Below are 24,328 nucleotides of genomic sequence, written 5' to 3'. Positions count from 1 at the left end.
CATAATATAAAGTAGAAATGATTATCCCAGTTTTACAGATGAGAAAGCTGATACTTGGAAATTTAATTAACTTGGGCAAGGCTACCTAGTTAGTGGTAGAACTAGGATTTAAACCTAAAATATATTAAATCTAAGATTCTTATTATTAACCTCATCATGGGGCTTCTTTCTTCTAGGTCTTTCCTTTTCAGTCCATCCTGTGTACTGTCTAAATAGACCATCTTAAAATAAGCATTTTTGATCAAACATCTCTAATCAAAAATGTGTAGTTTTTTTTCCCCCCTTTACTTCTAATAAAATCCAAATCTAGGGCACTCTCTTGTAACTTCCCTGCCATTAGCTTGAATTCTAAGAACAAAAGAGGAAGATCAGTCCAGCTTCACTGGATAAAATTTTTTTAGAAACTTGTTGCCAATCCATGGAATTCTTTAAACTGTCAGCAAAGGCGTTTAGCCATTACATGGAGCAGCCATTAAAACTGCCCGTGTAAGATGAGCAACAAGATAAAACCTAATGGGAGATTTCAGGAATAATATATTTAGGAGGTAGGGGAAAACTGAAGGCAGGAAGACCCTGGTATGGTCATAATCTAGGCCTGAGGGGACAGAAGCCTGAACTAGAATAGTGGCAATGAAATGCAGACTCCAAGAGAAAATTATGTCTCTATTTTTTAAATCTTTGGAACATGGGATAGTGCCTGGCACACAGTTAAATGAATGAGCGGAAGGGTAGACAGACAGTGAAGAGAGACAGAGCTGAAAAGGTAAGTCAGTGGCTGTGAGGGAAAAGGGAAGGGAAAGAGGGAATGTGGGCTCCAAGTGTTAGAGACAGAGACAGTTGTGAAACCTTTGACGTAACAAAAACCTGTAGGAGGCAGTTTGGAAAAATCTGAGTAGTTTATTCACAGGTAGTTTGAGATGATGTGGGAAGAGCAAGTATAGTGATGTTTGGAATCCTATGAAGTCAGTAAAGACATTTAGCAGGATGCTGGTTTAGAAGGTAAAGTTAATAGTAGGAATCAGGTGTATTCTGTTGCCTTTTCCTTTTACTGGGGGTTTTCCCAGGTGACTCAGTGGTAGAGAATCTACCTGCTAATGCAGAAGACACAAGTTCTATCCACGGGCTGGGAAAATCCCCTGGAAAAGGAGGTGGCAACCCACGTCGGTATTCTCACCTAGAAAATCCCGTGGACAGAGAGCCTGGCGGCTACAGTCCATGGTGGCCCAAGGATTCAGACACAATGAACACACACACTGGTGCCTTTTACTGGGAATAACAAAGTTGTTATTTCAGTGAGGATATACAAGTACTTGGGTGAATGAAAAGTTCTGAGAATTAAAAATAAGAAACCAAACCTAAAAATTTTAACACTTTATTGTGCTCTTCCTAAGAATTAAATGTCAGTCATTTTGTTATATTCAGATGAACTCACAGAGGAGAAAATCATGCCCATTAAATTGGATTTCCCACTTTGTTAAGACAGGTTAGAACTGGGACCGAGATACTTAAGTAATAAGCATGCTCTCTCGTGACTTGTTTTGCTTCTGGGTAAATTAGCATGCCCCTTTCGTGTGGAATCCTTGGGTAGATGAGTTTCCTGATTTATAAAAAAGCGATCTACTGTCAGTGCTTCTGTAAAATAAATTCTAAACATGTTCAAAATCATAGACAAAATTAAATAGTTTAGCACAAAGAAATCAGCAAACTGTTAATTATGGAAAGGAAAGAGGTGATATTAATCAAACATCCTAGCTTAACCAAAAAAGAATACTCAACATAATTTAATGTTTCTCCTATAATTTATAAATATATTTGTGTAAATATATTTTATATATGTATAAGTCAGAGTATGTATGTAAAATTCAGAAGTATGAACAGCAGCAATTTGCATACATAAGTGCCAATTAATTGCTTCATTCCATTAAAGTTGGACTATACTATTTACTATATTAGTAGTATATTAACAATTCTATCACCATTTAGCCATCAATAATTATCTGATAACTTCTGAATATATTTTCAGGTTTTATTCTAGCAATGAATTTGAAGGTTACCCTGGAAGAAGAAATATCTATAGGTAATTTATGTCAAGTCATTCTAATATTTTCATATATTGAAATTTGAATAAAAATCTATCAGAGTCCTCAGAATGTATAAAATATTTTTAAAAAGCTGAAATGTAATAAAATTAATTTATGAATTAAAATATTCAGAGAATGTGTATACTACATCACTATAAAATATATGCCCCCTAACATACTAGCTAACCAAATGTTTTCAAAAAGAAAAATTAAGAAATTTTAATGCTGATATAAACATGGCCTTAAACATTTCAACTAAATTTAGAGGCAATTGAGAAAATTCCTGTAACACACATTCATCAAGTTACTACTGTATACCATGCATTGTGTTTATTCCTGTAATGTGTGATTTCTTTAACATGACTTGCTTAGAGACTATTATGATTAGAAGGAAGTCATCTCTGTTCATATATTAGTGTTTTAGTTTATGGCCCCCTTGGTGATTGAAATGGTGCCCTTAACAGTCCCTTCTGGATATGGAAGTGAAAGCAATAGCTTCCATGGGTTGGTGGTCTGCTATAGGCCTTGCACATTTTTATCTGCTTTATATATGTAATTTCATTTTATCACAACAACAAATCTATGCAGTCAGTGATGTTGTTGGGCCAGGATTTATACCTGGGCATTCTGAACTTGACCCTTTATTGCTAACCGCCTACCTAATGTTTTCCAAGATCACACCAAAATATAAATGTGAATGCTACTAACTGTAGTGAGAAAATGAATTCTTCCTTCTGCTGCATTCCTCTGTTCCCTTCTGGACCATAGCTTTTCATATGTTGAGAAGAATCCCCCTCTGATGATAGCAATGACTCTGATCACCCTCTACCATGCTCAAGGCAATGTCAGGGGCAGCAGCAGAAGGAACACTGCAGTGGCCGCAGGTACACTTAACCAGCCACATCAGGACTCTGCCTCTGGCTGCATCCTGGCATAAAACCACCTGGTCCTCCCCAGATGAGACTCTGAGGGTTTGGGGTAAGGTCTGGGAAGTTGTATGTTAAAGCCAGTTACTCAGAGAGTTGGGCCAGTGTGGTGGGTACAGGTTGGCTTGTGTAGGGCCATTTGGCGGGGGGGAGCATTTCCAAGAAGAGCTTCCATGAACCCAGATTTCCTGCCAAATGAAATGAAAGGCATGAGAGCTATTGAGAATCATGTTTGTGGCTTATTACTAATTTCCCCTTCTAGATATATAATAAAGACAAGAGATCCCTTTTTTGGTAATACTGCCCAAATCTTTGTCTGTTTTGCCATGGGAGCACACATTATAGGAGGTAATTGAGAAAATTCATGTAATACACATTCATTAAGTTAGTCTGTATACCAGGCATTGTATTTATTCATATAATGTGTGATTTCTTTTAACATGACTTGCTTTGAGCAGATGGGAGAGAGATGGTACATGGGATATGAAAGAACTACGCATTCTCAACCACTTTGTAAAGTAAGAGATTGATAGCTATAAGAAGTGGCTACCTCGCTCCCATTTGAGGTGCTAGATATTTCTCCCACCGCCAGAAAACCGCCAAGGGCTTCTCCCTCAACGTCTGTGCCTATTCAGGCGAAGATGGATTGAAGATCAGAGAAATCAAAATACTGTGATTCTCCCTTTACTTTAAATGATATTGGCAACAGAAAAATAGTGAGCTTGATGTTAATATGTAAATCAGTCATTTTGCACGGAGTAGTACATTTTGATAAATACAATCTCAAAATTCCAGCTTTTAGTTTTATTTTCATTTCCCTCCAGAATTAGCATTGGAAGCCATTCTCCAAGTAAGAAGTGCATTACTTGCCATCTAAGGAAAAAAAGGTGCCAATATTACACAGCAAGTTTCAGCGACTATGCCAAGTACTACGCACTCGTCTGCTATGGTAGGTAACGGACCTAACACAGGCTCTACCCTTCTCTGCCTCTTTCCTTGTCCTTGTCATCATTATCTGATCAATCCTTAGCTACAGGTTATTGAGCACCTGTTATATGTGAGGACCTTATCTGCCTTATCTTATCTAATGCTTACGGGAAAAAAATGTAAGGAGGATAGGAAGGCATTATTATCTCCATTTTTTGCAGCTGAGGAAACAGACCTTTTGTAAAAGGTCCACACTGCTGGTAAGCATCAGAGCCAGATGGGAGTAAGAGTTCCTTGGCTGTAAATCCCAACCTCGTACCCACCATGTACCACAGCACCATGACATTGTATTGTGAGAGCAATATCATAAAAAGAAGCATCCTCTGATAAAATGGTTCCTGGATTTCAGCCCCATTTGCTTGGAGAAATGACAATCTCCTATAGCCAGGGAAAGAAATCTGAGCTGTTTGTCTTGGAGGCCACCAATTCTTTGAACTATAGCTTCCATGGGTATGGAAAATAAGCTTTTGTCACCTAGTATATCCTTTCTAAATTTGAGAAACATAATAAGTAATTCATCCAAGTATTAAAAAAAAAAGCTCATAAAATATACTAGATGTTTCCTGGTTGTTTTGGTTATATGTCCATTTAAGAAATAATTTCTATCCAGATAATTTTATTTTATGCATAACCTTTCATCTGTATCTTGAACGCATAGCAAAGTTGGGTTAGGCAACCAGTAAATCATTGAAATATGTTAGGTCCTTGCTAGTCATTATGGGGATTTTGGAAAACTGATCTGAAACATATCTACCCCTCCATTCTCTGATCTGACACCCCTTCCCCCACCACTATTAATCCCTGAGTTTCCTTGCGAGTTGAGGGTGGACAGAAAACAAAAGGGAGTTATTAAAAAACATATCCCATTCTTGTTTCTGGTGTGACACCAGACACTGGTATTTGGTGGGCAGCTCAGAATATAAACAGAATCTCTGACTGATTTCAATCCCTGCTCAGTGTAGAGGACCCTGAGATTCCCTTTACTTGCCAAAAGAAAGGTTACCCTGACATGCCACTTCTTCAGTCCAATCATCTGGGCCCAGAACCTCACCCCAGCTCTTTTGACTATGTGAAAATGAGTAAGCATTTTAATTTAAATGCTTCCTTCAAGATGGCACAAGATACCACTTTAATACAACACTTTCACAAAAGGTTTGGTCTTTGGCATCTCTGTAAAGTCAAAAGATTGTTGTTCATGACCATACGTGCTAATTGTGGTTACAGCATTTCAAGGTATACGTTAAATGTCCCTCTCAATTTCTGTGCAACATTTTTCATCTCAAGCTACGTATTCATGCAGCATATATTGAAGCTTACATGCCAGGCACAGGGTATCATTGAAATAACTGTCCTGAATCATCTGGTTGTCTATTTTCTCTCCTGGAGGCAGAATAAACTTTTCTTTCATCTTTATATTCATAAGGCCAAAAAAGAATGGTTAGTGCATGATAGACGTAGAATGTTTGTGGAATGAACATAGGTAACTAGGGGAGATCGAAACATTGCTGCTTTTTGCAAAGCGTACCCCAAGCCTCATTTTTACGCTGATACTTGTTGTTGTTGTTGTTCAGTTGCTAAGTTGTGTCTATCTCTATGCAACCCATGGACTACCACACCAGGCTCCTCTGTCCATGGGTTTTCGCAGACAAGAATACTAGAGTGGGTTGCCAATTTCTTCTCCGTGTGATCTTCCCGACCCAGGGATCAAACCTGCATCTCCTGCATTGACAGACAGATTCTTTATTTCTGAGCCACCAGGGAAGCCCTTTATGCTGATATATTTACTGATAAAGACATCAGTGACCCTACTCATACAAACGCATTTATATTTTATGTAGTCCGCATTTGTACAGTACTTGAATGCTTTCTGAAAGCACTATACCACTTCTTAGTGTCTTCCTAAGATCTGCTTGAGCCTAAGTACCCCCTGAAGAGTAAAAAAATCAAATACTAATCTCTCATCAAAAGTTGGTGAAAGACTCCTTTCTGGAACTCGAATCGCCTGACTTTTCCACACTCACTCTTCCTCGGCAGTATGGTAATTTCCCATTTAGCAAAAAATATACTGTGTGGGAAGCATCACATCGTCTGGTGTTTTTGAAGCTCCAGTAAAATGAGTCACTGCACCATCATAGGAAAAACCTTGAAATCTTCCCCTTTAGGACTAAGAGTAAAGCTTCATTATGTAACTTCAAACTCTCTGAGAGAGATGGTGAGTAAATCCCAGATAATAGGATTGAAGTAGGTAAAATCATATTGATGATGCTGATGGAACAAAAGCAGTGCAAAGAATACTTCTGCCACTAGGACCACACCCTCAGGCCACTTGTTCAAGGGCAGTCAGTCATGAGTTTGTCTCATAGTTTGGACAAAAGATATAAGCTAGTTATCCCTACTGGAACTGCACACCTACGAACATCCCATAAGGTGGGTGCTGTTTGACTAAAGTTTAGAAATTCAGATTCATGTCTCATTGCCTTACATGCTAACAAAAATTACAATATGTATTTGTACATTTTAATAATGTTGAAGAAAATCTAGTCAAAATGAAAATCTCTAAAATCAAATTCTATCAAATTGAGATTCCACACAGTAAGCATTGCTGGTTTTTGAGGGAGCCTATTAAATGATATCCTTTCTCCTCGCTGTCAGGTCAGATTGAGGAGTCAGGCAGGAAATCAAAATATCAGCTTTATTGCCTATAAAGGTTAACTGGAAAATGGGACTAAGACCCCAGAATCACAATTACTCATACAAATATGGGTATAACCAGACAGCCTCTGGCTTCGCCCATGGGGCCTGCCACGTTTAACACTTTTAGCACACTGAGAAGCAAGTCAAAAGCATCTTCTCTGAAGGCCGAAAGATGTCAGGAACAAGGCAGAAGAAGGAACTACTCACATCCAGGGTTTCTAATAACTTTACAAACATATTTCCAGGTATTATTTATTCTATAGTTCTAGTAAGTAATAGTTTTTTAAATATTTACAGATATTGTTAAAATGACCAATTTTTGGACTTCCCTGGCAGTCCAGTGACTGGGACTCTATGCTTCCACTGCACTGCAGGAGAGCAAAAGTTAGATCCCTGATTGGGGAATTAAGATTAAAAAAAAAAAAAGGCCAATTTCTGTACAGAGAACCTGAATTCCATGTTGAAATATATGGTGGACACTGGTTTGCCACTCAGACCTCCTACCTTCAGGACTGAGTCCTCATTTCTCCAGCTGCTGAGAGAACTGGTGGCTAAAAGCTTACAGCTGGGCCCCCTGCACCCAAGCCAGAGATCGCTCTTCTCTCAGGCCAAAATCAAGAATCACTCCATTCTGGGAGATAAAAGGCGAACTAGTTGGCTCCATTCAAGACAACTCTGAAGGCCAGCCAGCTCCAGAGCTCCCAGTGAGGTTGGCTGAGGTCTCTGTTGTGACTGCACCTCGACCCACTTTCCCTCAGTACCCCACCTTTTTTTCTCTTCCCCCACAGCTGGGATCCTAATACAGCACCCCAGATGAACTTTTGGTGCACAAAAGTTTGGTGCACAAACCAGACCTCCTTCTAGGTCTGTTTCGTAGGGAATGTGTCCTGTCACAGCATATTGAACAGGAAATATTTTCTGTATAAATATATTTCTGCCTATAGCAATTAAGGGGGCTTTCCTAGTGGCTCAGTTGGTAAAGAATCTGCCTGCAATGCAGGAGACCCGGATTCAATCCCCAGGTCAGGAAGATCCCCTGGGGAAGGAAATGGCAACCCACTCCAGTACTCTTGCCTGGAGAATTCCATGGACAGAGAAGCTGGACAGGCTGCAGTCCCTGGAATTGCGAGGAGTCGGATACAACTGTGTGACTAAATTTCATAGCAATTAAGTGAAAGAAAAAGAAGTTGCTGAGTTCTACCTACCAAACTAAACTGAACATTGAACCAAGAAGCAAAATTGAAAATATAATCTGAGTATTGGTCAAGTTAAAGACACAGCTAAAACTGGCCCATATAGCCTATCTTCCCAGAAGGCCATTTATCACTGCAGCTTCTGGGGCCCATTTGTGTAATTAGATACTGACTATTTAGGATCACTCTTGGAAATATATACAGGCAACTCTTCTCTTATGTCTGTTCTTTGACTGGGCTCTGGTCTCATGTATTGTTTGAATGCAACTTAAAAGGGGATGTTTACTTCTTTATGGGAGGAAAAAAAATAGTTGCATAAGTAAAAGAGGTAATTGAGCTTGACAGTAATCATAAATACGACCAGCAATTCTTATTGAAAGCTAAATGTTATTTTAAAACTAAGCCATGCTTTTGTTTCATCCTGTGCACAGGCCCAGGCCTCCCCATTTCCACCCTTCATGATGGCCGCACCGACCAAGGTACTGTCTCCCACATGCTGCTGTCTTAAGAAATCCTGGACTCTTGTGACACGAGAGGAAGCAAGACAGCTTCCCCACACCAGCAAGGGGAGCAGTGACATATAGCTTAGTGCATAGCTTATGATTATATTGATCAACCTATTCTTTGTCAAACCTGATCATATGAAAGTTAATTATTATTTGCAGTAAGAACCTGGCATAAAGCAGATGAGTTATATAAGACGAATTAATCCTGTCTTCACCAATCACCCTTATAAAAACACAGAAGCTTAAAATTGGAAGGAAACTGAAGATTTTTAGTACACTCTCCCTCCCAAATAAGAAGGCCTGTTTTTTGTTTTTTTTTTTTTTTAACATCCCGAACTGGAGATGAGTTCCGGATATAACTCCAGTTCGAAGCAGAGGGTGACTATCATGCTAGCTTTTTTGTTTTAACAGCTACATCACACTGTTGCCACGTATGAGGGCCCTGAAATTTGGAGGCTCTTTCCATTTTCAGCTGCTATCAAGACAGATCTCCTCCATCCTGTATTCGTGATATTGGTTCAAAAATAGTTCACAGCTCAAGGATGACCATTTTTACTCTCGACGGAGATATACAAGTGTATAATTGCCCTGAGACTCTTCCTGTGGTTCTCTGTTACCTTTTGATTTACTATGAAACGTTGTGGGGTTGAAGTTGATGGAATCTAAGGATGGAAAGGGACTTCAGCACTCAAGCCTGTGATTGTCCTTGGACAGCTTTGGTGACAAGTCAGGAGACTGACTGCTTTGGAATTAGTTTGGCTGCCAGCTCAATGGCCTACATACAGGTGAAAATAAGGCAATGAGGAAAATCAGAGTCCATTCAGGAGCTCAGGACAGGACAAGCATTGTAATAATGAAACTGTGAATTTAGTTTTGTTTTGAAGTTTTGGGGTTTTTTTTTTTTTTTTTTTTTTAACCTTGTGTCTAATAATGAAATACTTTAAAGAATAACATATTGTATTTCTGAGTTTGGCTCATTTCAACCTTCAGTGAGAGAAATTTTAAAGCAAGACTAGTTTCAAATTTCTAAGTCTTTGTTTTAATGGAAATCACCATAAATGTGTAATTCTCATTTGTTCTCAAAAGAGAACACAATCTCTGATTTGCATAAAATAATCTTGATAACTTTTAGCCATTTGAATCTGGGGAAAGTAATTGCATGGCTGCAAAATAAAGGTCAGCTTCTCTTTTTAAATGAATTTCCACTTTCTTACTATTCTCATATTCCTGCTAGATACCAATTTTTGTACTACTTACAAAACTTTTATCACTTCATTCAATACTTACAAAATAGGTACAATGTTCATGTGCCTATATATGTTATTGTTATGCCCAGAGTCCAAGTCCCCAAAACTGAGAGAATAAGACGTCCACAGCAATGCAAAAGCATGAAGGGGTTTTATTTCTAGCTCGAGCTAGGGCTCCTGCCACATCCAATGCAGTGGAGTAGAGCAAGGAGCCCAGATTTGCAGCAGTATTTATAGGTTTTAGAACAGAGAGTTGGCAAGGGCTGATTGGCTGCAGCAGTTTCCTAGTATTTACTAATCGGCTAATCTTTATTGGCTGCAGGGGTTTCCTGGTATTTACTAATTGGCTCTTGGCTGCAGGGGGATGTCTTTTACGTCCTGATAAACTCAAACCAGGTTACGGGGAGTATGCTGATTAGACAGGTCCTGGCATCCGCGGGGATGACCTCACTGGGCAATGACTCAGCCTTTCCCGTGAGTCCTACCTTAGTCCCTGAAGCCTATCATGGCGTTTGTTAGGTCCCAACATTCCCCTCCCCCCGCCCCCCCCCCCCCCCGTCTTTTGTTATACTGAGGAATCTTCCTCAGCATTTTGGGGCAGGGCCTGATATTGCTGCCTAAGTACTAGTACCTGGACTGTATTGATGCGCTCCTTAACAAATGTGATAAGTCTATTTATGATACAGGGGCTAAGAGTGAGCTTGGCCAGGGACTCCCTGATTACCCCTGAGTGATACACATAAAAACAACGTTCTTCCCCTAACACAGCACATAGGCCCCCTGAGAGACTTCATACTCAAGATACTTTTTGGGAATTGGGGCGGAGGTCTCTTTCTTCTGTAACTTCTTCCTGCTGTGCATGGGCGTAGGCCTGCCTAGCAGAGCAGAAGTCTCTCTACCTGATCTAAGTTGGGGTTTTCCACATCTGAGACCAGCTTTTACCCTTGTAGTTGCAGCAATTTAGTTGGCTCCTCTCAGAGATGAAATAGACAAGGGCCAAACAAGAGACCTACCAGGATGGTCATCTCTGGTCCCCGGAAACAGAAACTATTTCTTAATAGCCAAAGCAGATTTTTACCATTAATGACGTCAGTGTTTCTCTAGATATGAGAAGATGCAAGAATTGGGACTCATAAAATTTTCTCCTGAAAAGATCTAACTATCTGACGACCTGTTCTGCCAGTTTTCCCAGAGCGCAGAGTGCCTCATTCCTAATTTTCACCCTGAACTCCTTTCAGGGGGGTTGAAAGTCAGCAGTTGCAGCTGCCATGATTTAATCTTTGTAGATGCATATGGAGAGTGCCATTCTTCAGTTGGCAGAGCCCCTTTTTGCTCATAAACTTGACCATGATTATGAGGGGGGGCACTTCATGACCATTTTATCCCATGGTGCTGAGAATGTCCATTTTCAGGTTTGGCAAAGATTTTGTTGACAGGCCACTCAATGTGCTGTTACTGGATTAGGCCATAAAACAGTATCCAAAATTCTCTGGACCACCTGTCATTAGCTTCTTGATCCAGGAAAATATTCCCTCTTGTTGCTTCTTGCCATATTTAGAGTTACACTGTTACCATCATCGATCTCATATGGGACTATATATTATTCTATTAGAGGCCTCATACACACATTTGACAGTGTAAGAAACAGCAATTTTGTAAGACAGGGGAAATACAAATAACATAGCCAGCAGTATTAGTAAAGTCACAAGTAAGACTTATGTTAAGAACTTCCATTAGATGTAGCCCAGTATATCTTCAGGGCATCTGACTTAGTCTGCCCTGTAGAATCTTTATCTTCCAGGGAAATTATATATTGGCACCATCTATAAGGCACATGGCCCAGCTTTCTAGTGTTACTCGACTGATTATCTTTAGTATGATTTAATTTTTTAAGTAAATTTTCTCAGGGCCAACCAGTTAGAGTCTGGTAGTAGAGAAATTTACCAAGGTAACCCAGAACTAGACACAGGTAGTTGGTCACAAACCCAACAGTTGGATTGATTTTTAAAACTAGCATAGGATCAGGCCTATGATAGAAAAGCATCTGACTTATATGCTACCTCTGATGTTGTCATCTTCTCATCCTGGTGTAGTGTAGTTTCTCCTGATAAAAGTCCTTCCATCCATGTTGGAGACAGTCCCTTAAATTATGTCTTTTTCCAGTCCTGGTTGCAGGTCATGAGGCGTCTGATCTTCATCCAAAGATAGATTACTGAGATAAGCTTCAGAAACAAACTTAGGGTGTTCAAGAATTCAATTAAATTTTACATTAACATCACATAACAGATTAATCCTAGGTACAATGAAAATATTCTACTTAATGTTAATTATTCTAAGACATGTCTGTATTAGATAGGTCAACAAACAAACATTAATATCAGGTATTTAACATTGAATATTTCCCAGTTCGCATGAACCTGGAATTTATTGTTTAAGCCAAATAAATAGAGCTCATATACAAAAATATTACCAAGACATATTTAGACAGACACAGTGCAAGATCTAGCTTCAAGTCTTTTTTTTCCTTTTTCCTCAGTGTCAGATAAATGTTCCTGAGAGCCCTGGTCTCAAGGCACAGGGAAAGAAAATCAAGTTCTAACAAAATGGCGGCAGGTCTAAACCACATGGTTGCCAGACAAAGCAAAATTTCCTTTTCCAGGGGATCTTCTCGACCTAGGGATCAAACCCAAGTCTCCCATATTGCAGGCAGACGCTTTAACCTTGGCTCCACCAGGGAAGCCCTTAAATACAAAAATACAGTCTCTCAGAAAACCTCCTATAGAGACACAGAACTTCAGATCTAAGTACTAACATCAGTCATAGGGACAAAGGAGTAGAAGTCGCTTGCCCCATGATTACAAAGAACACAGGAGACAAAATGAACACACAAGAGCAGAGACAATGCCGGCACTCACACAGACACGACAAACAGATAACAAATACACATCGGCCGAGAACACAGCACTAGGTCTTCCTGGGCCCCCCTGAAACTTTCTTTCCCTCGAGGTAATTTTACCAACAAGGCGTCCACAGAGCCAGCCGCCTCCCCAGCAAAATGCCAGGCCTTGGCCTTACGCTGGGCTTAACCAGAGAACAGAGCCAGCCGCCTCCCCAGCACAATGCCGGGCTTTGGCCTTACGCTGGGCTTAACCAGAGAACAGAGCCAGCCGCCTCCCCAGCACAATGCTGGGCCTCAGCCTTATGGTGGTCTTAACCAGAACTAACACTGGTGTTCAGATATCTCTCCTCCTAGTGAGGAAACCCCTTCTACCGGGAGAGTGTTATTCTTCCCAGTTAAAGGGATCCTGGACGAGCCCCCAAATGTTATGCCTAGAGTCCGAGTCCCCCTAACTGAGAGAATAAGACGTCCACAGCAATGCAAAAGCATGAAGGGGTTTTATTTCTAGTTTGAGCTGGGGCTCCCGCCACATCCAATGCAGTGGAGTGGAGCAAGGAGCCCCGAGCCCAGATTTGCAGCAGTATTTATAGGTTTTAGAACAGAGAGTTGGCAAGGGCTGATTGGCTGCAGCAGTTTCCTAGTATTTACTAATTGGCTAATCTTTATTGGCTGCAGGGGTTTCCTGGTATTTACTAATTGGCTCTTGGCTGCAGGGGGATGTCTTTTACGTCCTGATAAACTCAAACCAGGTTACGGGGAGTATGCTGATTAGACAAGTCCTGGCATCCGCGGGGATGACCTCACTGGGCAATGACTCAGCCTTTCCCGTGAGTCCTACCTTAGTTCCTGAAGCCTATCATGGCGTTTGTTAGGTCCCAACAGTTATATGTATTTACATGTTTTTAACTCTCAAAACCAATGAAAATTCTTTTATAGTGCAGTTCTGCAAACTTGCCCCATGATGAAATTCTCCAGAGAGGTTTATTATAAATACAGATTCTCAGGTCCGCCTTCAAAATTCCAGTTTAATAAGTCTTATACTGGGCTGCTGCTGCTACTGCTAAGTCGCTTCAGTCGTGTCTGACTCTGTGCAACCCCATAGAAGGCAGCCCACCAGGCTCCCCCATCCCTGGGATTCTCCAGGCAAGAACACTGGAGTGGGTTGCCATTTCCTCCTCCAATGCATAAAAGTGAAAACTGAAAGTGAAGTCACTCAGTCGTGTCTGACTCTTAGCGACCCCATGGACTGCAGCCTACCAGGCTCCTCCATCCATGGGATTTTCCAGGCAAGAGTACTGGAGTGCAGATAAGTTTCAGAGTAGCTTTTCAGAGCAGATGCTACGTCTTCTATTTATTTGTAGTTTCTCTTTGCATTTGGTGCCAAAATTTTTCATTCAATACACATTTATTAAGCACCTATTACATTAAACCAGGCACTTTGCTAGAAAATACATCCTAAAAGTGAACAGATATTGCATTAGAGATGGTCTTGTTCTCAGGAGATTACAGGTCAGTGGGGAATGCAAATGTGTGAACAGACAGTTACAACACAATGGGATTAAAGTATTAAGAGAGGGAAAGTAGAGAGTCATGAGAGCATATTAGCAGGGCTCCTCCTCTGGAATAGGGGGTTAAGAAATGTTTCCTAATGATGACTACATCAACCTTCAGACTCATAAATATAAGGGAGAGGTTGATGCTGTTTGGATGTCTAACTTGGTCAGATGGATTCACACTGATGCTTTTTATTGAAAGATAGGACCCACTGTGGAGAAAACGTTTTTGGAGAGGTGATGAATTTTGTTTTGAATATTGAGTGTGAGGTACTGATGACATGTATCCAAGAAGAGCTGTCCTGGAGTGACATACTTTTGGATCTCAATGTTGGAGGATTAGTCTGAGTTGAAGATAATTATCGGGAAGTTATTCATTTATGAAATACATGGTTACTAAGTTAGTGGAAATGCATGAGAGAGCAGAGGGGGAAAGTGAGGTTGGGCAAGGGTAGTAAAGAATGAGCCTAGAGTAGAATTGTGCAGAACACCAACATGAGAAATGGAAAGAGAAAATGAACCTGTAAAGGAGACTGAGGGTGGAGAGAAGGAGAAGGACACCCTTGAGAGTATGGACTCATGGCACGCAGCAGAGAAGAGGATCTCAAGAAAAGAGAGTGCTCGTCTGCGTCAAGCACTTCAGAGTGAAACAAGACCTGACCTAAATCAATGAGCTTAACAAAGTAAGGATGAGCATTAGCTTAGTCAGAACAGTTTCAGCGGAGCAGTGGAGGCAGAAGCAAGATTGAAGTAAGTTTAGGTTTGCATAGAAGGTAAGTAAATAAAAAGAGACTATTTTCAATAGGTGTGACTGATGAGTGGAGGAAAGAGGTGGATAATCCTGGAAGAGATTGATAGAGGTTTAAATTAGCTTTTGAAAGCTGATAAACATTTGAGAATGGTTCAGTGCTGATGGAAGAAATGTGGAGACCATGGTTGAAGGCATAAAGGAGTGGATGTCCCTCCCCTCGGGGTAAAGTGGAGTCCAGAGACAGGTGAGGAAATTAATCTCTGGCCTTGTGATGAGAGAGAGTGAGGAAATTTTTGATGTAGTTCTAAGAAAGTTTGTAGAAAACAGGGCTTCCCTGATAGTTCAGCTGGTAAAGAATCCACCTGCCACAGTTTGGAGAACACAGTGCAATGGCTATATTTTCTTTGCAAAGTGAAGTAAAGTCATTGGACAATAACAGATAGCACTTGACCCAGATGCTACAAAAACATAGAAGAGTTGACACTTGACATGGAGGACCCATTTGAGGCTTAGGCACTTCAGACACAGCAGATTTTCATTAAAATTGCTCAGCTGATTGAATAGCCTTATCTATCAGGTTTCCTGAAGATTCTTCACATAATTTAATCAATGAATAATATATCATAGTTAATATGATTTTAACAAATAAATCAGATGTAATCTATCATTCTTACATCATAATGAAGCGTCTCCAAACATATGGAGAACACAACCACATATCATGTACTTGGTACTGAGCATGCTGGGCATCAAGTATACAATGATGAGTAAAAGAAGGTAAAAGGTATAGTCTGGGCTCTAGCAAGCCTTGCCATATTATCTACTCCTAATGCAAAGCCACACAGAGAAACCCAATTGCAGCCCCTCCCTCTCTTCACAGCCCTATGAAATTCTATTTTGCTCCAAGAGGTAGGAAAATTGCTCATCTACTATCCATAAAGATGCAACTCTGGACTGTAGAAGCATTAATAAGCTTTTCTATTCAACTTGTCATTTCAGTAAGTCCTTAACTGGGAACAGACTAGAGAAGGAATCAAGGTCAACCCAATCAGGCAACATCCGTGTATTGTCTCAGACTTCCAGCATCTGTTGGCAAAATGATAAACATGGTCTAAGTAAATATTACAGCCACTCTGTGTGCTTGCTCCACATAGATTCCCTTTATCCTTGACAGTTCGACAATCAGAATCCACACATAGAGAATGAAGGACTGGCTCCATTGTACTTAGAACTGAGTATTCATTTAACTTATTTTTTTTTTTAGTTTTGAGTTTTTAAATGAAATACAGTTAATCTATAATGTTGTGTTAGTTTCAGGTGTATAGCAAAGTGATTCAGTTATGTGTGCATGCTAAGTCACTTCAGTTGTGTCCAACTCTTTTCGACCTCATGGATTGTAGCCTGCCAGGTTCCTCTGTGCATGGGATTCTCCAGGCAAGAGTACTGGAGTGGGTTGCCATTTTCTCCTCCAGGGGGATCTTCCCAACCCAAGGATCAAACCCACACCTCTTATATCTCCTGTGTTGGTAGGAGCATTCTTTACCCCTAGTATCACCTGGAACATCCTTCAAGTGAAAGTGAAAGTCACTCAGTTCTGTTTGAGTCCTTGTGACCCCAAGGACTGTAGCCCGCCAGGGCTCTCTGTCCATGGAATTCTCCAAGCAAGAATACTGGAGTAGGGGCCCATTCCCTTCTCCAGGGATCTTCCCAACCCAGGGGTCAAACTTAGGTCTCCTGCATTGCAGGCAGATTCTTTACCTTCTGAGTCACCAGGAAAGTCCATATATATATATATATATATATATATATATATATATATACTCTTTCAGATTCTTTCCCATTATAGGGTGTTACAAGATACTGAATGTATTGATAGTTCCCTGTGCTATACAGTAGGTCCTTGTTGTTTATCTATTTATACACAGTAGTATATATATGTAAATCCAAACCTCCTAATTTATCTCTCCCCATCTCCTGCTATTCCCTTTTTTAGTTTTAACTTTTAAATTGCCGTAACTATCTCTTTCCTGATGGATTATCCAAAGTTAAAATGAAATGTATTATGTATCTTATACAACTCATACCAAAACATCTATCCTTGTTCTAAGATTAAATGTAACACGTTGGAGCAAAATGCCATGAGTACATGAAAACTGAGAGTTACAAGAGAAGTGGTTTGGCAAACTTAGTGTAGTTACAAGCACTCCCCCAGCTCCCCATCTTCAAGGTCCACTTTTTTAAAAAAGCACAAAAACAAGGAGTCCACAGGCCTGCTGTATCTCAGAAGTCATCCAGACCGTCTTTTTAAAAATAAAGCTACAAGCATCACTTATTATTCAAAAAACCTAACTTTTCTCAGGAGATCAATGGATTTGTTCAGTTAAACAGCAGTTTTTTAGGAGATCTTTGCCAGGTGCCCCCTTTAAGAGTTCTCTTTAGGAGTCTCGGGTTGGCTCAGATGGTAAAGAATCTGCCTGCAATGCAGGAGAACCAGGTTCACTCCCTGGCTTGGGAAGATCCCTTGGAAAAGGAAATGTCAACCCACTCTAGTATTCTTGCCTGGAGAATTCCATGGACAGAGGAGCCTGGAGTGCTACAATCCATGGGGTCACAAAGAGTCAGACATGACTGAGTGACTAACACTTTATGATGAAAGATAAAGATCGTAAGTGTGTATATATGGTTGTCCTACTAAGATATATAACTATCTTGAAGGAAAGGATTTGAAGGAATTGAATGCACAGTAATTCAATTACCAGAAAAAAAAAAAAAAGAATATCCTATATTAAGCAAGTACAGCAGCAAGAGTTTAAGAAAGAAATAGATATGAAAAAATCACAGACTTAATATTTGATCTTGTTCATTGAAGATTTTAAAACAAACTTTATAGCTGTATACTTAATTGCTTTAAATATGAAGTATCAGCAATATAGATTTTATTTCTACCACTTTTGTTTCAGCAAATTTTTTTTCAAAATGCTACCTACTCAGGGCACTTATTAAAAAAAAAGGTTGGACACAGGAAAATGTGGCTGAATAAGCATTGTTACTTCTGTGATTCTGCTCAAAATGTGTTTTGATGCCATCAGGGTCAGTTTAGGAGACAATGATTGATGTCTTTTACAAGCTCATCCCTGCTTTAAAGCCTGTGTTAAAAATCTGCTTGTCAATATGAAAATACTTAAGCAATCCGTTTACCATTTCAGTTCCATCCATAGTAAATTGAAAGACATTTTAAGAAAGAAACTTTTTATAGAACTTCTATTAATTAAAAATGAACTTCTTTTTTTAAGAAATTAAAATCCTGGAAGACAACAAGGAATTGGAAAATGCTTTGAAAAATATTCAGCTGCCCAAAGAAGAAATAAAGAAACTTAAAGTGGATGATATTAGTAAGATCTTTAAAAACTTCTCATGAATAAATATGAAGCTGAGCACTTATCTTGCTTTTTAGAAACAAAATTGTATAGTTTTAAGTGTAATGCTATAATAGTGTAACCCTATAATATTACAGGATCATAATTTTAAAATCTTACTATAGCAATAAGGTTTTATGAAATATCTTTCATATGTTTGTGAATAGGGTTGCTATTTTTTCTATAGCTCCATTTCAACACTGATTGTTTTTAAAGTTTATCTAATTTTAATTTTAGAATGTGTGCCTCTAGAAAAACAATAGTTCGATATTTCTAGTAACTTGTAAATTAGACAAAATACATAATAAAAATCAAGAAAAACATAGTCTTGATTCTTCACAATTTACCAATTATAAGTTGATTTTATGTTATATATTATTATTAAAGAAAATAAATAATGCTGAGTATAGTGGAATGAAGATTTTTCTCTGTTTTTGTTTTTCAAGCATTGTGGTACAAGATGATTCTTCCTCCTCAGTTTGACAAATCAAAGAAGTATCCCTTGCTAATTCAAGTGTATGTAATATTTTCTTTGGTTTAAAAACTATTTATTGAAAGCATGCTGTATTAAATACACATTTGTGAGATAGAATGAACCATTCTCCTCAGTAACAGTTCCTATTGATGGTGTTTTATATATTCCCCAACTAATCAGAGTAAATAAAATATGGCTATTTAAAATAACTTGAGAAAGTTTTGAGATTTTTAGATGGACTTGCTTGCATTTGCTGTTTTGAATTTCCTTTGTGTGGCAAATTGCCTAATGTGTCAGAATACCTTTGAGATAGAGAAATTGCAGCCAAAAAAATATTGTAAATCATCTTCACATCTTATGTAATTGAGTTAGAAATGAAATAAGGGAATGGAATACATTTTGTGGAATCACACCCCAAATCAGTGCTGACCTACACACAATTTGCTTAAAACACCATGCATTTTTTTTAGTATATCTTATGCCTGCTTTTAGCAAGTGGCAGGTGGCAGAAATGACGAAAAACCCACACATATTCCTTGAAATGCCAACCCTAGATGTATCCGTTTTGGGGAATAGGAGGGGCTGTGTCCCAGAACAACTTCCTTGTAGCAAACCTCTGGGAAAAGCCTGGTCCTCTCTTGATTCTGAGCCAGTTCTAATGCCGCTGTTATTGAAATTTTATCATACGAATGTACTGGGAAATACTAAAGGCAATTCTTGGCCCTGATGGGAAGTTGAGTTTCACAAAAACATCAGAGATTCTCTTTCTTTTTTCCCTTTAGGTATGGTGGTCCCTGCAGTCAGAGTGTAAGGTCTATATTCGCTGTTAGTTGGATATCTTATCTTGCAAGTAAGGAAGGGATAGTCATTGCCTTGGTGGATGGTCGAGGAACAGCTTTCCAAGGTGACAAACTCCTGTATGCAGTGTATCGAAAGCTGGGTGTTTATGAAGTTGAGGACCAGATCACAGCTGTCAGGTGAGCGCCTTCTCATTCAAACAGAAACTGATGTCAACAAAAGTTATGCAATAACTTTTGGGTTTCTCCATCCTTAATGCCTTAATTCTTTTTGTCTGTTTTCCTAACGTCATCTAAAGCTATCATTAATCATCAAGGGATATTTTTACCCAATATGAGAAAAAAATTATTCACGGAAAAGAGTAGAAAAATAATTCATAGTGAAAGATGATAAATACTCTCTTTCCATGTTTTAGTCATTCTAATAGCCTTTCATTAACATGGCTCACAATTAACAGAAAAATTTGTATAACTTTAGGAATGGTCTGTAGAAAACAGGACATCTGAGTGCTCAAGCCTTGTGGATTCTACCTCATAAATTCAGAAATGGCTCAAGATTTCATTGGCACTATGTACTTTCAGATATCAGACATTCATTAATGATTAAGCTATCATATTAGCAAGAAAGTGTTTTCCTACTTTCATTTGACCAAAAAAAATTTATTTTATGTAATAGAAATTACATTATGAAAACATTTAGAAGAAATACAGGTTTATAATCTGACTTCTTCCCAACTACATTTTCAACCACAATTTATGGCTCAATCATTTCTTCCTGAAACAAAAAGAAAAGAGTCACCAAAATTGTTCCTAGTTTGGCAGCACTGTGCAGGATTCCTCTGGATATTTCTTATAGCTGTCAGGTAGGTGACCTTAGAGAATAGTAGCTTGTAAATGTAAAAACTAACACAGTCTGATTGCACTCTTAGTTGTGGATATACGTGCATGCATGACAGCTGAAGGTCAAACAATGCTTCACAGAAAAGACCAATTTAGAAAATTAATTAGTATGTTTCTTTTACCATCTTAATATCACGAATGATTATTGATTTCAGTGTAGCGTGCATAACACAGACTGTATTTAACAACTAGGAGCCAGGCCCAGACAATACTTTTCTGTATTTTTTGTCTCTAATCAAAACAGAAGAGTTTAGACTCACAAGTGACTGTTTTTTAATAGAAAAGTAATCATATGCTTTTAAATTTTCATTCTGTGGACACTAATTACACACACACATAAAACATTCAATTAAAAGCAAAGTCTATTTGGATAAAATCTAACAAATTAATAAGTAAATTATTAAATAATGTTACACAATCTATAGACATCATTCACACTTAACTTCTAGGAGGCTCTGTCTTTCCTACTCACCCAGATTTTTGGCCTTTCCACTATTTCAACTTTTTTGAGAGATACTTCTGTGTAACAGAGAGTCATAGGAAAGGTAATTCAAAGAAAAATCCCAAGATACAATGTCTCATATAAGACTATGGTATGCCTTAAAAATAGTAACGCAGCTACCAGCATTATAGACTTAATTCTTTTCTGGCTGTGCGTCACACTTGCTTGTATGAAACCATGCAATAAAACACCTGGGACATGTAATCCAAAGGACAGAGATGGAAACTGTGGTTTATAATTCGACTTTCCAAAGTTGGTAGAGCTAAAAAGTGATTTGTTTGGTGTTGATTAAAAACAATCATTACCATCATACATCATTATATATTTGTGTATTTATTTATCACCAAAAATGTGGCATTCAAATTTAAGAGGAATAACTCAAGAAACAGAAGAGATAGAACAGATAACTTCTTAATGTTTTTCTTTGGATGAATTGAAAATTTAAACCTGATATCCATGCACTGACCTTAATATAAATTGCTATTTCTGTTCAACACATAAAACAGGAAGCCACAAATTCTATTGATTTTTCACAATAACATAAATGACACTTAGAACTGAAATGAAGATTGGACCAGAGGCCGTAACTATCTACCTTTACCTCCTCTGAGCCATTTTTGGATGGAACCTGAAGAAAGTTTTTGTACTATAGATCAGATATATGTTCACTCATTGACTCAGCCATTCAAGAGCAGGTGAAGTAGTATATGCAGTTACAATACTCTGTATAAAATCATGCAATTTACAATCTCAACTTTCAGTGCACTTACGGTTTCTGAAGACTGAATAAACCACATGGAACTCTCTGTATTTACCTCAGTGAACAGGGGTGTCTGTGTGGCCCATGCAAAGTGCATCTACAGCAGTGGAGATGCCAACTGGGTTTGGCCTTCACTTTGCTTGCAACCATTATTCTGCAAAAGTATAAGGGAGGCCTTAAAGCCCGATGTTTTGAGAAGACAAAGCTAGAGAATAGATTTATAGTCATAATTCTGGAAAGAATTCAGTCACATATTTTCCAGAGAAATGTTTTAGGAGTCAGACCCTGAATGTCTGACCTGAGGACTCGGGATTGTAATCCCTCTATGATAGTCCTCCAACTCTTGTTGCTGTCATCCAGTCACTAAACTGTGTCTGATTCTGCAACCCCACGGACCGTAGTCCACCAAGCTTCCCTGTCCATTGTCCTCAAATTACCTCATCCTGCAAAAAAAAAAAAAGAAAGAAAAGAAATTTGTTTCCTTGAATCTCTTAGGAAATGCAATCAGGCTAAATTTTTTACATAGCAAAAAAATCGTATGTACATATTTGAAAATACTAGTAAATACTGTTGAAGGTTGAGAAATAAATTCAACTAAGTAAAGCAGGGGAAAAAAGCCCTACAGTGGCACAAATTCTGAATGTCCCAAAGGAAATGCATTTGAGGTCAAAGCTTAAGGAAAACTGAGCCCTACGTTCTTCAGTCTCCTTTGCAAGTGGTATACATGTGAGTCCCTTAAAGCTTCAGTAGTTACAGGGTCAAATCTGCTGATCTGGGGTAAGTGTGGCACTTTAGACTTTCCCACAATTTTGAAACTTTATATAACTTCAGGGATAGCGATAAGAATTATATGGGAAACAATATACTGTTATACATGATACCAATAAAAAACATTTCCAAAATAGAATAACAATCAATCAATAGTGTTTCAAACTGATTTTTAGCCTAGGGTTATTTTTAAGAGTGAAAATTTGTAAAGTCCAGACCAGTCTCCAAAATTAGAAAAACATGCTTTTTCCCATTATTAACATTTTGTTGATTTAACCACATTATTGGCAGTATTTCTGATAACCCTCCTGAAAGCCCTTCAGAATTTTGGAGGTAAATTTTATAAAGCCTGGTTGGTCTCAAAGTGCTGAGATTATCTAGCTAACCTTTAACCTAGTCTTGCCACATTAAGTGTTAATGTTTCATTTCCATGTTAACTATTGCGCTATCATTTCCTGTAAATGTCATCCTTTTGGAATAAACCTAGGAAGGGAGCTGTTAAGAATTTCCTGTTCCCATGTATCACCTGTTATTTGCTTTTACCCCAGATGCAAGGCAATATGATTGCTAGCTTCTGGGAGATCATAAAATCATGATTGATTTTATGGCTTCAAACTGGCTTCAAGCAATAGCAGCAAGATTGCTTTGTTTGGGGTTTTTTTGTTTTTTTTTTTTTTTTTGACAAAGAAAGTGAACCTTCTTTTCTTCCATTTGGCTTTTGAAGTTTGTGGGCGAATTGCCAAAATACCGCAGTTGACAGCCCATTTTCTCTACCTACTGTGAACAAGCATCCACACAGGTAGCAACTCTGCGTTTGCTACTGCATTTCTCCCCTGAAGACGCCTCAGTGTCCTTCAGAATTAGTGTCGAGTAAGCTGTGACTGACGGGGCTTCTTCCCATCTGTTTGTCCCGGGCATCTGCCCAACTCCTCTGTGCAGCAGAAACGTGCATTTTGAATCCATGCAACGAGCAAAATGGTTGCTGTGAAATCCCTTTAAGAAATTCCATTATTCAACTAACGCAAATCACTCCATCCTAGTTCCAGAGAAGAATGAGGAAGGACATTAACGTCACTTAAGGCAACCAAAAAAAAAAAAAGAGTTTTTCTGGTCATGAGGTCACTTTGGTCCCATCCCCTTCTTTTCCTGGCCTGGTCCCATCCAGGCCTCTGTAATGGTTCATTCCCTTTGCTTTTTCCTTCCACTGCTTCTGTTTCTTTGAGAGTTTCTTCTATCAAAACACTCCCTAAATAAATCACAATGGCTCTCGAACACCAGCCCTCAGGTAAGCATGGAGTAAATTAGCCCAAAACACTCTTGCTTTGTACCAGCAATGCACTTAGATTTCTGAGAGTTTCCCAGGACTTTCTGAAGGTCACCATTAAGCATGGCCCTCTGCTCCTAAGGAGAGATTTGTCTTCAAACTTGATTTCAAATGAAGGGTCTTTTGTGATAGAGCTTGAATAAATCATGTTCATATTCTAAAAGATACATATAGTTGTCCAAACCATGATAAACAGAGGGTATCTAAATATGAAATAAGGGAGGGATAGATATTTTTCCATGGATGGATGTGACCAAAAATGAGACAGTGATTATAATGTGTGTGTATGTACTAAGTCTCTTCAGTCGTGTCCAACTCTTTGCTACCCTATGGACTGTAGCCTGCCAGGCTCCATTGTCCATGGGATGCTCCAGGCAAGAATATTAGAGTGGGCTGCCCTGCCCTGCTCCAATTATAATGAATGTCAATTTAAATAAAAGGTTAAAATGAGGCGAACTCAAAATTGTTTAAAAATGAGTTTATTCACGTATAGCAGAGGAATTGCAGTTCTGGACTCACAAACTATAGCAAGCTATAGGCCAGTTCATT

At 38.8% G+C, this 24,328-nt stretch overlaps 1 protein-coding gene across 1 annotated transcript in view; it reads left to right on the top strand.

Annotated features, from left to right (window-relative positions):
* Nucleotides 1-24,328, top strand: part of FAP (fibroblast activation protein alpha) — an 82,629-nt gene that overhangs the window by 45,954 nt on the left and 12,347 nt on the right. The window contains exons 16-21 of the mRNA XM_005676043.3: nucleotides 2,024-2,077; nucleotides 3,832-3,956; nucleotides 8,313-8,360; nucleotides 18,131-18,229; nucleotides 18,700-18,769; nucleotides 19,511-19,705. Coding sequence (XP_005676100.2) covers nucleotides 2,024-2,077; nucleotides 3,832-3,956; nucleotides 8,313-8,360; nucleotides 18,131-18,229; nucleotides 18,700-18,769; nucleotides 19,511-19,705 — 591 coding nt within the window. The remainder of the gene's footprint in view (nucleotides 1-2,023; nucleotides 2,078-3,831; nucleotides 3,957-8,312; nucleotides 8,361-18,130; nucleotides 18,230-18,699; nucleotides 18,770-19,510; nucleotides 19,706-24,328) is intronic.

This window comes from Capra hircus, chromosome 2 (assembly GCF_001704415.2).
Source record: "Capra hircus breed San Clemente chromosome 2, ASM170441v1, whole genome shotgun sequence".
Taxonomy (NCBI): Eukaryota; Metazoa; Chordata; class Mammalia; order Artiodactyla; family Bovidae; genus Capra; species Capra hircus.
The sequence above is the reverse complement of the archived record's forward strand: the minus strand, read 5'-3'. Positions and strand labels throughout refer to the sequence as shown.